This window comes from Vipera ursinii (assembly GCF_947247035.1).
Source record: "Vipera ursinii genome assembly, chromosome: 2".
Taxonomy (NCBI): Eukaryota; Metazoa; Chordata; class Lepidosauria; order Squamata; family Viperidae; genus Vipera; species Vipera ursinii.
In genome coordinates, this window is record NC_139513.1 from 195,039,897 (window position 1) to 195,057,291 (window position 17,395).

At 36.3% G+C, this 17,395-nt stretch overlaps 1 protein-coding gene across 3 annotated transcripts in view; it reads right to left on the reverse strand.

Moving 5' to 3' along the window:
* The window catches only part of WRN (WRN RecQ like helicase), a 65,198-nt gene that overhangs the window by 31,633 nt on the left and 16,170 nt on the right, over nucleotides 1–17,395 (reverse strand). For all 3 annotated transcript variants that reach the window (XM_083355122.1, XM_083355121.1, XM_083355123.1), the window contains 7 exons: nucleotides 16,334–16,448; nucleotides 13,893–14,250; nucleotides 13,344–13,418; nucleotides 11,678–11,798; nucleotides 8,324–8,399; nucleotides 6,975–7,042; nucleotides 5,071–5,179 (listed from right to left, as the gene is read on the reverse strand). In XM_083355122.1, coding sequence (XP_083211248.1) covers nucleotides 5,071–5,179; nucleotides 6,975–7,042; nucleotides 8,324–8,399; nucleotides 11,678–11,798; nucleotides 13,344–13,418; nucleotides 13,893–14,250; nucleotides 16,334–16,448 — 922 coding nt within the window. The remainder of the gene's footprint in view (nucleotides 1–5,070; nucleotides 5,180–6,974; nucleotides 7,043–8,323; nucleotides 8,400–11,677; nucleotides 11,799–13,343; nucleotides 13,419–13,892; nucleotides 14,251–16,333; nucleotides 16,449–17,395) is intronic.

Here is a 17,395-nt window from a genome sequence, read left to right on the forward strand (position 1 = left end):
ATTTGGTCTTTTTTTAAAAAAATCCCATTTATATCCTGCCCTTCTCCGAAGACTCAGGGTGGCTTACAATTTAAAGCACAAATCAATGTGCTTAGCAATAGCCTTCATTCTGTGTATATGCCTGTTTATTAGGGCTTTCACACACCCCCAAGCAGCATTATTACAAAGTCAGCTTATTGTCCCCAACAATCTGGGTCCTCATTTTACCTATCATGGAAGGATGGAAAGCTGAGTCAACCTTGAGCCTGGTGGGATGCGAACCTGCACTAATTGCAGGCAGCTTGTGTTACTTAAGGCTCTGCGCAGGGAAAGCTTTAAAGTGAATTAGGAAAAGTGAAAAAGTGAATTAGGAAAATAGGGAATGGTTGCTGGAATCAGGGGCTGCCACAAAGAAGAGGGAGTCAAGCTATTCTCCAAAGCACCTGAAAGCAGGACAAGAAGTAATGGATGGAAACTAATCAAGGAGAGAAGCAACCTAGAACTAAGGAGAAACTTCCTGACAGTTAGAACAATTAACCAGTGGAACAACCTGCCTCCAGAAGCTGTGAATGCTCCAACACTGGAAGTTTCTAAGAAGAGACTGGACAGCCATTTGTCTGAAATGGTATAGGGTTTCCTGCCTTAGCAGGGGGTTGGACTAGATGACCTCCAAGGTCCCCTCCAACAACAACTTCTTCTTCTTCTTCTTCTTCTTCTTCTTCTTCTTCTTCTTCTTCTTATTATTATTATTATTATTATTATTATTATTATTATTATATTATTTTAATCCACTTGCACTGTTTTATGTTTACATGTTTGATGACAAACAGCCTTATGTTTATAAGTGACAGTTTTCCTACTAAGCACCTGCATGTCATAAGCATTTGAATTAAAATTACCATATTAAAATCAAATCTGATGTTTTTTAATTTTTATTTGGTGTGCGTTGGAAGAGGGGTAGTCTTATACGGCGAGTATAGCCCAAACCCTATAATTTAACAGGAAATGTAGGGGGTCGTCTTATACGCCCAGTCGTCTTATACGCCGGAAAATATGGTACAATTCTTTCCTCTGTCTATGCCTTTGAAATCATCTTGCACAGCTCTGGAAATGTTATATTTCAGAGTAGAAGAAAATAAGTGTAAACTTTCAAAAATTACACCAGAAAAAGAATTTGGAAGTGGAATGAGTGACATGCACATCCAAATTACAAAACATTGATAACACATATATCAAGGAAAAACTTTTTATACATAATAAATGTGTGTTTTTAGAAACTAAAGACTACTTTCTAAATTAGGAAGAGATTTTACCCTTGCTTCAAATCTACCACCAAAACTACTTTGTGATTGTTTTTCTTTTGGTAACCTAGCCAAAAACTTGAACTTTTTGATTTCCCAGGAAAAAAGAAAAGAAAAGAAACTATAACAGAGAAAAAACTATGTGTAGTCTACAATTTACTGTAACCAAATACTATCACACAATACAATCTTATGTTTTTAAAGAAACTAGTATGTGTAAAGTACCACATAAACAAATATATTCCAATGCATGTTTAATTATTAAAAGAGGCAGAAATATGCAATGATACTTTCAAGGTTTTTTACAATCTTTGGTCAACTCCCAATCCCAATAAGCCAAAATAGCAATCTGAGCATCAAATCTCGATAACAAGAAATGATAACGCTATTTTTTACATTCTATTCCTGTGTCTCATGGAAAGCACAACAGGCAGACATCCTCACATACTGTAACTAGGGTCCAACGCATAAACAAAAAAAACATGTTGTTCACCATTTCTTTGTATGCAGACATTTTGTTGAGGCAAATCTTTTCCATAGATCTGCAACCTAGCTAGGGTAAGGGTTGACACCCTGATTGCCAGGGTCTGTGCGCCAAATGTTGCAAATTTAATTAACTAAATTTTTAATTTAAACTTCGTAAATAAAAAGCACGTGTGCTGCAAAACAAAATTCTAATCACCATCATCGCTAATTCCAAATATGCCTCTCAGCCTCATGTAAGCCCATCGGCATTCTTGAAAAATATTCTAAATACCGGTAATCATTTGACTGTCTGTGATATATTTACAAAAAAAACAAGCTAAGATAAGAACATCCACATACATACAGAACACAGGAATAAGAAGGACTGACATGAAGCAAATTCAACAATTTGGCTTCTGGTAAATAGGATATTATGTGGGTGCCTAAACAGTGAAATAACAGAGAATGTGTGTGTCTCAGAGTGTTGGGTTCTTTGTGTTTCCTAAACTTGGTTTTCTTATTGCAGATATTCCATTATTAGACTAGGTAACATCATCAGAGGTAAGGCATGAAGTAAGTTTAGGGGGCTGTTGATTCATACTGATTTATGCTACCAGCTTCATGTTATGAGGGTATTGTTTTGCACCAATTGCTGCTATATTTGAGTCTATCCACCCTACTGCTATCCTCTTTTTCTCTTTCCTTCTATTCTTTTCCAGCATTTTGGACTTCATAAAAGACTAGGGTTTTTGCAGAATGTGACAAAACACGGTAATTTGAGCCTGGTAATTTGTGCCTCAAGTGAAAACTCTGATCCTTTTTTGTTTGTTTCTTTGTTTTGCCTATCCATTGTATTCTTAGGAATCTTCTCCAACACCAAGAGTCAACAGTCAGTACATTGCTGCTTCTGGTGCTTATTTGATCTAAAATGTCTATAATATTGGTGATGTTACCTAGCTGGTAATGAAATGTCTGAAGCTCACAGTACACAAAAATTCCAGATGTGCCTATTAGCTCCAAAGAGTCCCCTCCTCCTGGCCCATATATGCATATGTAACAAAATAAAACAAAAAAATCCTCCATTGAGACCATTCAAAATGACTTTGGTCACATTTTATTCTGCAACAAAAAAAAATATTTTTCCCACAGAAATTTTATTACAGGAAGTCCTCAGATTAAGACAGCTGGACCAGAATTTCTGTTGCTAAACAATGTGATCATAAAGCGCGATATCACATGATCACATTGCTTAGCAATGGCAGTCCCTGCAGTCCCTATTGCTGTTGTTAAGGAAGATCTTAAGGAAGAGCCTTGGTGGAGCAGTGGGCTAATGCCTCCTTAAATAACACCAGCTGCCTGCAATTAGTGCAGGTTCGAGTCCCACCAGGCTCAAGGTTGACTCAGCCTTCCATCCTTCCGAGGTAGGTAAAATGAGGACCCAGATTGTTGGGGGCAATTAAGCTGACTTGGTAATAATGCCGCTTGGGGGTGTGTGAAAGCCCTAATAAGCAGGCATATACATAGAATGAAGGCTACTGCTAAGCTGGTAAGCCGCCCTGAGTCTTCGGAGAAGGGCGGGATATAAATGGAATTAAAATAAAATAAATAAATAAAATAAATCTCTGAGCACTTCCTTGCAACCAGAGTCAGTAAGGAAACCAGCGGGAAGATGCAGGTCTCTGATGATTTGCAGGCAGGCTATGGATTGCAAGTAGCTGTGGAAGCACAACCAGAGCAGAGCAAGGCTTGAGAATGGTGCAGGCACGCACAAGCACACTGCTAGGGGAACCCAAAATGTGGCTCATGCCACCACATTCTGCACCAGCTGCAGTTTCCAGATACTCTTCAAGGTTAGCCCCATATAGAGCACACTGCAATAGTCAATACAGGAGATAAGCAGGGCATGAGTGAAGAGAAAAGGGTCTCTTGATCCAGGAAAGAGCATAAAACTATTACTGCCCACGGATAACGAAACATGTGTTCTAATTACCAAACCTATTTCAATGCACTAACCAATTACTTAAAATAATTCATAATCTGTCCAAAGCAACATTAGTATATTTGGTTCTATGGAAGTTCCCCTTTGGTAGCTTGGCAAAGAATCCTATTATTTCTTTGCAGACCTTGTGTGGGCCACGTCTGAATCGCATACAAACCCCTTGGTCTATAATTCAGGATTAAAATAATTCAGGCAGATAAATAGTCTAATTTTAAAAATAAAATCGTAGTGGCCTAAATTGTGGGGACCTTTTGGGAAAGGTGTACAGTAGAAATGCCACCTTTGGTTAAGTTTCCACCAATTTTTCTTCTAATTTCTTTATCACTGTAGCCTTGTTCACTTAATAATACTATTTTATATCGCTTTCTGCACCAGTCAACTCTTGCACCGTTACTTTAATTTTATTACGTTTTACAAGCTCACTAAATGAAAGGGGGAAAAACCCCCAAACAATTTGATAGTGATCACACACACTGAAAAATGTCCTCCTCTCAGCTTCAATACATGACATCAAGAACTGAATCCTACTGTGATCTGATTGGCTCATTGCCAAAATAAGATGACACCTGATTGGCTCTCTAAACACTCATGCTCATTGGCTACAATCATATCAAGGAAAGCTACCTGATATCAACCTAAGCAAGTTGTCTTTCCTTTTTCTGGTTATTTGGCTATAACATTTCATAGAGTACAGTACAGATAATTGAACAAACTATGTTGCATTACATTCTTGATTAAATTATCTTTTCATTGATATATAATTTTTACGGTACTACTCAAAAAAAAGTGGTGTTATTAGCCATCAAACCTCAAAAATACACTTTTCCCAAAAGGTTTCCACAATTTAGGCCACTACTGTATTATGAAATCAGGAATCAACAATCAAAATACAAACATTTAATTCAGTGGAACAGGCATAATAAGTAACTATTTGAAAACCAGGAAACTGGTCCATTTAACTATCTGGAAAAGGATATTATTCCCAAAAAAATGAGGTAGTGATAATCTATAATCAAGGAGGCACAAAGAAAGCCTACCCTAATAGATCTTATCAGGAGAAGGCAATCCCGCCTATATCTTTGTTCGTGATGAACTTAAAATTGACAACCTGGACTTTGAAATGCACCCAGAAGTCAACTAGTAGTAGCCAGTGTGGCTCTCAAAGTAGAACTGCCACATGAGATACATCCATAACTACTTGCATTCTGGACCAGACATGCTTCCAAATGCTTGTATTCAGGCATTGGAACAGCTGTAACTAAAGACATTAGAGCAAACATGGAACGTTTCATTTATATTTGAATCCTACTCATCTACTATACTTACCTGAGTTGTAGTACTTGGTCCTCCATCAAAGAAATAAGAGGGGAAATTACTATACCAGTACCTCCAGTGCACACGGGTGGAAACTGAAAGCACAAGCTCTTCCCATATCCTTAAAAAACAGAATACATTTTAAACATAAAACCAAAGAATATATCAGCCTCTTCTATACACCGCTTCCAAAATTGCTATGTGTGTGAGAGAGATTGAGTTATTATGGATTACAGCTAGTCCTCGACTTACTGCAGCTTGTTTAATGACCAAAGTTACAACGGAACTGAAAAATGTGATTTATGACCATTTTTCACACTTATGACTGTTGCAGCGTCCCAATGGTCATGTGATCAAAATATACAGTATATTTCAATTGATAACAAAACAGCATAAATAGCTTTTCCTCCTCCTTTGACTACACAGTCTGGCCTGAGAGGTAGGTTGGGCTGAAAGATAGTGGCTACATTTGTACAATATGCTTTTTAATGTGTTTACAAAATTAACCACTTTCTTAGTTCACACAACAGATGAAGCTACAAAAATATTATCTATGTTAATACTGATTAAATTCTGCAAGATGTGTAAATGCATGTTTATGTCTTTACTTGATCTGAGTACATATATTGTGTGATGGGTTCAATGTTATTCAGTGAGCTTCCATAGCTAAAGGTCAAACAGATTTTTATCTCCCTCGGCCAATATTATAAATGCTACACTATATTAATTCTTTTGTTGGACAGATACAGCAGGCATAAGAACTCTCCATTCTGCCAGGTTAGCCCTCTAGCCCTTAAGATCCCACCTGAAGCAGAAACCCAAATCTTCCAACAGCACAACAACATCACTTGCCAAACTACCTAAAACTTATCTTGGCTGCTCCATGCCTTGTCTGCAGTCAGAAACCAGGAGACTGGGCACTTAAAATAGTGATAATACTTCAAATACCCACATATTCTCCAACAAAGTAAAGCACCTAAGTCAGTCGAAGATGTTCTATCCAAAGAAAAATAAGGAGAACTGGAAGAAAAAAGAGTTCGCAGAACTTTGTGCCACCCCAAGATCCTTTCAGGCCCCAAAAGTTTATTATTTCCTATTAAATTTTGCACAATGTTTATTTCTGACTGCAGTTTTTTCTTTTCAGAAAGGCCAACCAAGAACTTTTATTGTGCAAAAGGGAGAAAAGTGAAGATTAGCCAATATTTTTCCCGGCAGTGAAAGGAACCTAATCTTATGCTTATGCTCCAATAATTTTATGATACCCAACAGCGTAAACAATATAAAAATATTCCTGCAGTTCCTTTTCTATTAGGAAAAGCATCTACTTACCGTATACAAGTACATCAGCAAATCACCTTTATAAAGTTTTTAAGGATCATTTAAACAATAATAAATAATAATAAACAGTTTTTAAGAAGAGACTGGACAGCCATTTGTTTGAAATGGTATAGGGTTTCCTGCCTGAGCAGGGGGTTGGACTAGATGACCTCCAAGGTCCCTTCCAACTTTATTATTATTGTTGTTGTTGTTATAAAACTTTTATTCATAAAACATGAAACTCAGTCAACTGAACACTCAAACTGACTGGCACTAATGGTTGACATGGGTTGCTGCCAGCATCCTAGGTATCAACCAGGTATCTCCTTAAAATGTAAGATGTTCCGAGTAGCGCAGTTTTGTGTAGCTTTGCTTTGTAGCTTTTGTACGTTGTTGGGTATCATAAAATTATTGGAGCATAAGCATAAGATAAGGTTCTTTTCACTGCCGGGAAAAACATTGGCTAATCTTTACTTATCTCCCTTTTGCACAATAAAAGTTCTTGGTTGGCCTGCAGTTTTTTAAAAAATTGCAGTTTTTAAAAAAATTATTATTGTTGTTGTTATTATTATATTCCAAAACAAATCTATATAACTTACCAGTTGCCATAACAACTAGATTATCTCTTCTTTCTTGCAAAACTGAGGAGATCACTTTCCACTGGACCCTTGAAATGAAGGAAAAACCATAATAAAAATGTTCCATTTTAGCTGTAACCCCTGACAAAAGCTGAATCTCATAACGGGACTGCAAATACAGATGCTTCTTTTAGTGATTAATTGTTGATTTCCTTTTCCACATACAGGTATTCCTCACTTATTGACCTTTCATTCAGCGATGAAAGTTACAATGTTGTTGTTGTTAGCTGCGAAGTCGTGTCCGACCCATCGCGACCCTATGGACAACATTCCTCCATACCTGTTACAATGATTTAAAAAATAACTTTATGGCCCATTTACAATCTCTACAGCAGGGGTCTCCAACCCCCAGTCCATGAAACTGGGCCACGCAAACAAGTGAAGCCCCATCTGTGGGATGCAGGCAACATGCAAAACCACACCCCCTCCAGTCCGCAGAAAAACCTTTGTCCACGGAACCAGTCCCTAGTGCCCCAAAGGTTGGGGGCATCTGTTCTACAGTGAACCTCAGTCATGTGATCGCCATTGCAGTCAGTATGTGTTGTGGTATGACTGACCTATTGTTTTTCCTCCCTTTCCCCTTGCAGAACAGAGATTGGAGAGAAAAGGACTGCAAGAAAGTAAGTAGTTTTCTCTCCTACACAATCATGCCAGCATCATGGCCTTACAGAAAAGGCCTTACAGAAGAGAAGTCTGTGAAAGATTTTGAAATCTCCACAAAGTGGAGAGATTGGAGAGAAAGAGATTTTAAGACAGTACTATAAGCTCTTTTGTAGCGCAGCTGTGGCTGCAAATGCCGGGCTGCAGTGTGATTGCATTGCTTTCCATGGGTACAAGATAGTAAGTAGGCACTTGAGCATTCCAAATGGTTGGAAGTGGTTAGGAAGCAAAGATCAAAAGTGTAAAATTGAATGCTCTTGTCTGTTACCAGCAGAAAGCACTGTCGTGGTCGTGTGATTCCCCACTTAGTGACTGCTTTGCTTAGCAGTTCCAATTAAGTGAGGACTACTATATATATCCTGAATATTAATATATTTTGTTTTATGCTGTGCAATTTATACATCTGCTAGAAGAATCAACATCTTTGAGGCAAAACACCCAAATATTTTATTTAGAAGAAAGACATGTTTATTATTTTCTGTTTAAAATGAGAGGCACATCTTAAATAAGCTGAAAATGAAGTGAGAAAGGAGGCAGATAAGATTTTCTGGTTTTTCTTTATGAAAGAGATTATCTTAAATTCACAGTTGTCTTCTTTTTGGAATAGTCTTTTAACTTATTTTTTTTAAAAAAACAACCATACAACTTACGGTTTAAAACTTGAGTGACCAAAATACATCTTGAGACAAGCAATTTGCTCATTGCTGGGTTTAGGCAAGCTGGAATCTTTGGGAAAACAAAAAACAAAAATATTGAGATAGAGAAAACAGGAAAAAAAAGATAGCTATAAAACCAGTTCATGTAAAGAGGGTATTAAAGATTTACATTTTAAAAAATTAACTAATAATTTTTTAAAAATGTTACAAGTACTAAAATATTAGCTTCCTGTCACAGGGATATTATTTAAGAATACCAGATACAGTACTTATAATACAAGAATATAACTAGAGGTTAAAGACTTTTAAATTCTTTCCTGAGACAGGGCTTCGGGTTTTGCACAGTAGCACAGCAACCAAGGGATCATGGGGCTCCACACCCTATAGCTGATTTTTTTTCTGTTACGGGACTATAAATGGGCCTAAAATCGCCCCGGAGAAGCGACAAAGGAGGGGAGCCCTGCCAACTGTGGAGAGATGGCGGTTGATCCGGTCGTTCGGGGAAAGCCCTCCAGAAACCAGCAGAAGAAAGGCTAACTTCACTCTAGAGTCTAGCCCAAGCTACAAGCATCCGAAGCCAAAAAGCACTAATTAAAGCTTGATCACAAACAATGTGTTTGGAACTGGGTAAGAATATTGATTCTCTCTCTTCTACTTGATAATTGATTTCCTGGGGGGGGGGAACCCAAGAAGCAAAAATCCTCTGAAAGTGAGAAGGTGGGGGACTCTTGCCCCACCCTCCCACAGAAGGAAGCGGTGAATTAAACTTTTATGTTGGACAGAAATATATTGAAATGAAATGAATATAAGACTTAAATCTGGGTAAGTTTGAAACTGGTGGAATTTGTTAAGATTTTCGTTTTAAAAGATGATAGATGAAAACAGAAGAAATTGTTTGTTTTGAAAACTGAAAAAACAAACTGGTGCTGACATCTAGTGGTGGATGAAAATATACAACTATAGTTGCTCTAATACAGGAATTGGCAAAAAGCCCAGAAAAAGATAACTTGTTTTTGTGACCTTCAATGTCTTAACTACACAGAGAACAGCTGCAACAAAGAAAAGAAAATATTTTGGGCTACCTACAAGGCGAGAACTATAAACCTTAAAAAAATGACCTTCCTGGATTATAAATACTTATTGAACTGTGATTCTAAAGCTGTTTGCAGAGAAAGGAAAACTTTGACTTTTGGCTATCATGGAACATCAGAGATCTGCAGAAAGAACATATCATGAAAAAAACAAATACTTTCCAGAAGGAAATGTATGCTGTTGCACCTGATTCAAACGACAATGATTTCAAACCAAGAGGAAATTAAAAACAACTTTGAAAATATAAATGAACACATGTTCAATTTAACCTTACAACAAAAAACCTCTCAGAAAATAAAAATAGAGAGCAATCAGATAAAGCAGAGAACAGAACATGAACCAGAGGAAAGAGATTTACAGTTGGAACCCAACAATGGAAAGAATTATGACTTAACCCAAGTAAAGAAAAACTTGCAGGAAATATCGGACATAGAAAAGATAACCTATACATCAAGGTTGCAAAATAAGTCTGAGGACAAGAAAAAAGATTCGACAAAATGGATTATAGAGCTCTCAGGAAAACTACGATAACTTGAGAGAGAAAAAATGATAATTGAAATTAAGAAAGAAAGAAAAAGATTTTCAATGAACACAAAAACATCTTACTGGATTTGTCTCCTGTACCTACAATAACATCCATAAGACCATGGGAAGACTTTTTGGTCCAGCGGAGCATACTGATTAGGAAAGATGTTTGGCAAAAAAAAAAAAAGAAGAAGAAGAAGCTAAAGTTAGAATTAAGAAATTAGATGATGGGATTTATCAGATGGAATATCTAAAGATTAAACACTTGTTTGAATATGGTTAAAAAAATAGAAATTTTTTGGATATAAATGTATTTTAGTTTAAGAGGGATGGGCCCCTCAAGTAACATAGTATTTTTTTCTTTTTTTTAATGATATGACAAATATAAAGACGTTGGGATAGTTTATATGAGGGAAATGCTTAGATAAGTGTAATTGATCTTGAAAAATTGTTAAAAATGTTCTGAATAGATTCAAAAGATTAGATGATTCGATTAATTAGATGGAATTTTTAAAGATTAAACATTTGTTTGAATATGATTAAAGAATAGAAAATTTCTGGATATAAATGTATTTTAGCTTAAGAAGGACATGTTTCTCAAGTGTATACTGTTTCCTTCCTTTTTTTCTTCTATTCCTTTTTTGGGTTTTTTTTAAGATATGAGAAATGTAAAATTGTTTGGATGGCTTGTATGAGGAAAAAGACTTAAATATTTAAGTGTAATTAACTCTGAGAAAATCTTAACTGGTAAGAATGTTTTGAACATTGCGGGGAAAACAAATCTAAATAAGAACTTTGAAAACAGGATTTATGATGAGGTAATTAAGATTATTAATTAGAAAAGAAGCTTTATATTGATGTGGTTGTTAAACGTTAGAAAAATATTTATATTCAATTGTTATCTATCAAAATACTAAGAAATGTACCGTACTAATTTAAGGTTGGTAAAAGAGATTATTATTGGAAGAAGGGAAAATCAAAAAAAGCTACTATGTGGAATTATAGAAATTAACTATTGTTTTTAAATATAAACTCAGACAACATGCTGTTTACCAAATATTAAGGTGACTATGTAAAAAAATCAATAAAATATATTTTTAAAAAATTATTTCCTCAGAAACTCAACATAGATGTTTAATTTTCTAACTGAAAACATGAAATTTAAAACTGGTTTAACTTGAGTGCATCAAATCCATAACTTGCTTAAAAGTTTTTTGAGCACCAACAGTGACTGGGATCATATACTACATTAAGCCATACTGTTAACTCACAAAATTGTTTTGGCTAAGGCTCATTTGCAAACAGAATTAACAAATAAATCAGAGGCTGAATTAGTGCATAATGCTAAGCTGGAATATTTTTTGAACTCTGGTTGTTGAAAACACAGCATCCTGTTTCACCATTTTAAAACATTATGAGTGGATTCAGATTACACAAACCCCAAAAAACATTCTGGTTAACTTTATTGTGAACCAAGCCATAGCAAGCTTAGCAATGGTTGCTTATCCTTCTCTTAAATTCTATACAGCAGATTCCTCATTTCTTACAAAACACTGCTTTTCAAATATTCCCCTTGGCCACTAAATTTTAAAGTCTCCTTCAACAATCAGAAGTACTTGAGAGGATCTTTAGAGACATGCTTTTTCATCTGTATGTATATATGTGAACATAAAGAAGTACAGATACTCTAGTGTGGTGATATGGAACTTTGGATCACAATTTAATATTTACCCCAACTTTCCTCTTCCTCCTCAATGCCCTCTTCTCCTTCATCCTCTGCAACATGGTCACTTTGCTTCTTTAAACTCCCCAGGTTAGAATTCAAATTGCACTTGTCTGTGCCTTCTAAAGACTGGAGCAGAGAAAATGAGTTAACATATTTTGCATCTTCTAATCTAAAAGAATCAGGGGTAGACAAAAGTTCTTTTTATTTTTAACACAGAGAGATCCTAACTACATTAGCTACTTCAAGGTAACATTACTTTATGAATATAATTTGTGAAGACCTCATATTACTGTAAAAAGCATGGGAGACTGAGAAGCAAATCTACACAGTAATCCCCCTTGATTGAAAGGGATTTTATTTCAGGCATTTATTAAAAACAGTTGTCATGGTTCCAACAGATGAAACTCTTCAGAAGAACTTGGAGGCATTGTTTACCTTAAAGAATCTTTTATTCAAGAAACAAAGTATCGGCAATACATAGTCCAAACCAAAAACTAAATTCCCCTCCCCTGGATACAAAAGTAACAAAGCACAATTCCCTCCTCCAATAAACAGTCATAAATCACATTCCCCAATTAGCTTGAAGCCTTTCTCCCCAGCTCTCCAGCCCGCCAAAACTCTATCAACTCTGGGCCCAACGACCTTGGGTTCCCATGGCTGAATTATTGTTATGACTAGCTGGACTCTCATCCACATTCCCCCTCCCAGCATCAACTAACTCTAAAAGCAATAGTGAAAAATGGCTGCATTTCCATCTGTTGTCAAAGCAAGAACATCCGATGTTAGCAGCATTGACAACAGTATTAATATCTATTTTTATTGAATGTCGTGAACAGTGTTAGCTTATTAAAACAAGTCCAGTTTTTATTTCTAACATACAAGTCTGCTCCCCTAGCTTTTTCCTTTCAGGCTTTCTCTGCTGTGGCCCCTGCCGTATGGAACATTTTACCTTTCAAAGCGAGGTCAACTCCATCTCTTCAATATTCTGTAAATCCCTTAAGACCTGGTTAGGATGCTTTCATCATGGTTAATATCTGTTCTCTCCTGTACCTGATGGCTTATATTTTTAATAATGACTTTTATATTTTTAATGATTGTTTATACATATTTATATATGGCATGGGACCAGGTTACCTGAGAAACTCTCTCATTAAAATGGGATTGGCCCACCCCTTTTGTGCTAGCAGAAGGGGCATGCTGAAGACCATATCAGTCAAAGAATTCTGGCTGATGGGGTCCAGAAGAGCCTTTTCTGCTGTGGTTCCCAATCTCTGGAACACTATGTCCACCCTTTTGGCCTCCTGGAAGGGCTTGAAAACCTGGTTCTGCCAGTTGGCCTGGGTCCTGATAGGGGCATGTCATACTGGAGGTAGTTAATGGACTGAAATAATATTCCACCTCCATTCTGTGAACATTTTCCCTCCAACTTTTGATGATTTTTAATCAATGTTAATATCAATATTTATTATTTTAATTTCATTGTTTTTACTTGTTTGTAAGCTGCCTATATGAGATGGGTGGCACGTAAATTTAATTTAATTAATAAATAAAATGCATTATTTCATTGTTGTATACCACCGAGTTATTTTTTGTGAGATTGATAAATAAATAGCAAGCAACTACCAAGAAAGGAAGGAGGGAGGGAGGGAGGGAAGGAAGGATTTAATTTACCTTAAGCATTTCCATTTCAAGTTCATCATCACTTTCCATGGCATCATGATGATCACCTTCTACGGATTGTAAATCCTAAACAGAACAGTTCAAATTGTTTATTTTCCCCTTCTTTTTTAATCCCAATGTTCTGTTCCCTATTTTCTAATACAGAAAAACATAACTTTTCAGTGGAAAAAAACTAACAAGTAATCTGAGCTTAAACCATTAACATTTCTATGCATAATATAAATGTGTAAAATGTGTAAAACCACAATAATGTATAAAACTATATTAACATTTGTGTGACAGGAAAGCTTCTGTTTTGCAGATGAGCAGCTTGAGAAATAGGATTACAAAGCCCATCTGATCCTAGCACATTCTTAGGATAGGAGAAACAACCTGTTTCTTCACTGCTGGGCCAAAACTGACTTTCTCTAGACTTGGCAATCTTAACATACAATATTTTCTTAGCTGTTGTATCACAGCCAAAATCTGGAAAAAGATCAGGTTGTGGATGAATTAAACATCACATCTTTCCCCAAAAGGCAATTACCTATACAGATTTACCTCAGACATACAAGTTGCTTCATGTAGCATTTCTTCCTCGGCCTGACGTTCCATCATTTGAAGTTCATATTCAGTTATGTCTAGTGACATTAAGAATTCTTTTTCTGTAGATTTTTTAAAGATTGTGTCTGAAGCATCCTCTGAATGCTCTTTCTTACCAAGTTCTTCTTCATCTTTTATATGGGGGTTTTGAATACCAGCTATTTTATCATCAATATCATTGCAAATTATTTTGGAATTTAATTTAGATACTCCATCAGCAGCATTTTCCAGCTCCACTTGGCAATTAGATTTAGAAAGTAATATGTTCCTTAGAGCTTTAATGTTTTTTGAAACATCAGCCAATATTTCTGTTGCACTACAGAAAAAATATGAAATGAGTTATTTTATTTGAGAGTTTGGAAAAAATTCAGAGAAGAGCAACTAAGATAATCAAAGGCCTGGAGACTAAAACATACAAAGAATGGCTGCAGGACTTGGGTTTGGCTAGTCTAAAGAAAAGAAGAAATAGGGGATACATGATAGCAGTATTCTAGTATTTGAGGGGCTGCCACAAAGAAGAGGGGGTCACGTTATTCTCCAAAGCCCCAGAGGGCAGGACAAGAAACAATGGTTGGAAACTGATCAAAGAGAGAAGCAACCTGGAATTAAGGAGAAACCTCCTGACAGTGAGGACAATTAACCAGGGGAACAGCTTGCCCCCAGAAATCGTGGGCGCTCCATCACTGGAGATTTTTAAAAAGAGGCTAGATAGTTACTTGTCTGAGATCGTATACCGTAAGTTCTTTTGCTTGAGCAGGGGGCTGGACTAGAAGACCTCCAAGGTCCCTTCCAGCTCTATTCTATCCTTATTTAAACACTCAAGATAATTTACAATATTCAAAAGAAGAGTGCCACAATTAAAAAATTAAAATTAGTAGAATTGAAGCTCAAATAATAAATGATTTGATGAACAAAGTATGTCTTTATAATAACTTATATTTGTCTTTTCTAAACCACTGTCCAATTGGCTTCACCGGATGACCTTTAGTCCGTCCATCCTTTTGAAAGGAAGAAAATCTTTCCCCTGTTTACATTCTCTATTCAATAATGATACTGCATTGTACAATTGTATCCATTAATTTGTCTTTTCTAAGCAAAGGCTTAAAGCTGTTCAAGTTTCCTGATCACATTTATCTGCCCTCTTTCACTTTTCCAGTTCTTTTTCCCATGCAGAACCCACAACTGAACTCTGTATTCCAGATGTAGACATACCACAGATTTGTACCACATTTGAGTTTTCACTTCAATCCCTTTCTTAATGTTTCCTAACATAAATTTTGGCTTTTCCACAGCTACCATAATCCAAATTGTTATTTCCATTGAACTATCCATTCTGACCCCAAGATCCCACTTTTGGTTAGTTTCAGATAGTTCAGTTCTCATCAGTGTATATTTGAAATTGGGGCAGGAGTTCTCTTAATATGCGCCATTTCATTCTTACTTACTTAAACTGAACATCTATTATGTTTGTCCATTCACCCGGTTTAAAACAATAATTTAAACTATTTTATCCCAGAAGACTTGGTGAAAATCTTTATGGGCCTGTAACCATCTCCACCTCAGTCGCTCTGGATTCAGGAGAATGGACTTGCTCACGACTACTATTTCACTCACCTCAAACTTAGTCTTTAAAGCAAGAGATCACACTAAACTCCTATTCTTGTTTACTTGTTTTCTTTGTTTGCTGATCTCTGTCGTAACCTCAAATCAGAAAGCAAGCAAAATACACCAAATCTCCACAAACTACTTCCCTCAGATAAATACCACTGATCCCATTCATTCTCTATCCATGAGTTTCAGGCAATTCTAAAAGAGTAGAAAAGGAGGGGCTGGGAGTTTAAGAGGGTGGCTGAAAGTACAATAGAATATAGTATAAAGAAAGGCCTATACAACTATTTTTTATTTCTAATGGCCGCCCAGTTCACTGGGTAACTTTGGGTGGCTTATAATTCTCAAACAATACTGTAAAATGTTTAAACCCAATGGAAACAGTACAAAAACACACTTATATGTACAGCAAAAAAGGTAATTATCCAGTTTAACAGTAACACCAAGAGATGGGGCCCTTAACATATTTAGAGCTCCAGGCTCAAGTAAAGTTCCTGTCCAAGCACAGAAGTCACTACAAATATGGAAACTCTGTACACCAGACATGTCAAACTTGCGACGTCACGTGACATCGCGCAACGTATCGGAGCTTTTTCTCCATTGCCGGCAATGGGTGGGTGCGGTTTTGGGATGACGCATCCGGCCCGTGGGCTGGCAGTTTGACACCGCTGCTGTACACTATTCTTTCAGTTATACCCATTGAAATAATACAGTTCTGTTACTACAAGAATGTACTGAATTAAATATTCTTATTCATTGGTACTGATAAATTAAAATAAGCAGTATCTAACCTTTGAATATGTGTAGATTGATCAAAAGTGGCAGGAACACAATGAGCCAAATCTAGCACCTCCTTAGACAAAGAGGTCAATTCATTTTTAATTTTACTCGACAGCAACATTCCATCTGTTTAAAAAAGGCAGAACATTTCACCAACTACTGCAATTCATCTGGGTTTTAAATATTGAAATGGCACTTAATTAAGGAATTAAATCAGTCCACTTGTCTTTAAAATTTTCATCTGGCTCCCTAAATTCAAGTTCATTTATGTATTGTTAAATGAGACTATACAACCTTTGGATTTTTAAGGGATTTCTATCGTGTTTTCTGCAGATGCTACTGTAATTACCTTTGAACTCTATTCACCAACATCTGCTCTATTTATTCATTAGTACATTCATGAGAACCGGTTTGATGTAGTAGTTAAGGCATCAGACTAGAAACCAGGAGACTGAGTTCTAGGCCCACCTCGGGCACAAAGCCAATTGGCTGACCTCTGGCTAGTCATTTTTTTCTCAGGTCTAAAAAGGAAGCAATGGCAAATAACATCTGCAAAATTTTGCCAAGAAAGCTGCAGGGACTTATCTAGGCAGTCTTTGAAAACTGGATATGACTGAATGGAAGATAAAAAAAATAGTCATAATAACCTCTATGATGGATTACTCCATTATTCAGAAAATTCAGTGAAAATTCATATAAAACAAGATGCAAAACACCATGTTATCCACTGAACTCCAAATTAAGATATGTATATATATATATAGAGAGAGAGAGAGACCTAAACTCATGAGAGAATCATGTCTTGAAAAATTTAGGCAGTCTCATGTGTCTGTAATATTTTTGCCATACTTTAATTTTCAAAAAGTTTATTTTCATCATCGGAATCAATTTATGGCAGGATGAAGACCTCTTCACAAAGGTTATGGGCTGTAATCTACCCTATCTAGAGCTGAGAAAGAATGACTGACCCAATATCACCTAGCCAACTCCTAATGCTTAAAAGAGGGAAATAATTTGAATTACTCCACTCCTAGTTCAGAACAATAACACCTACATCATGTGGCTTCAATAGT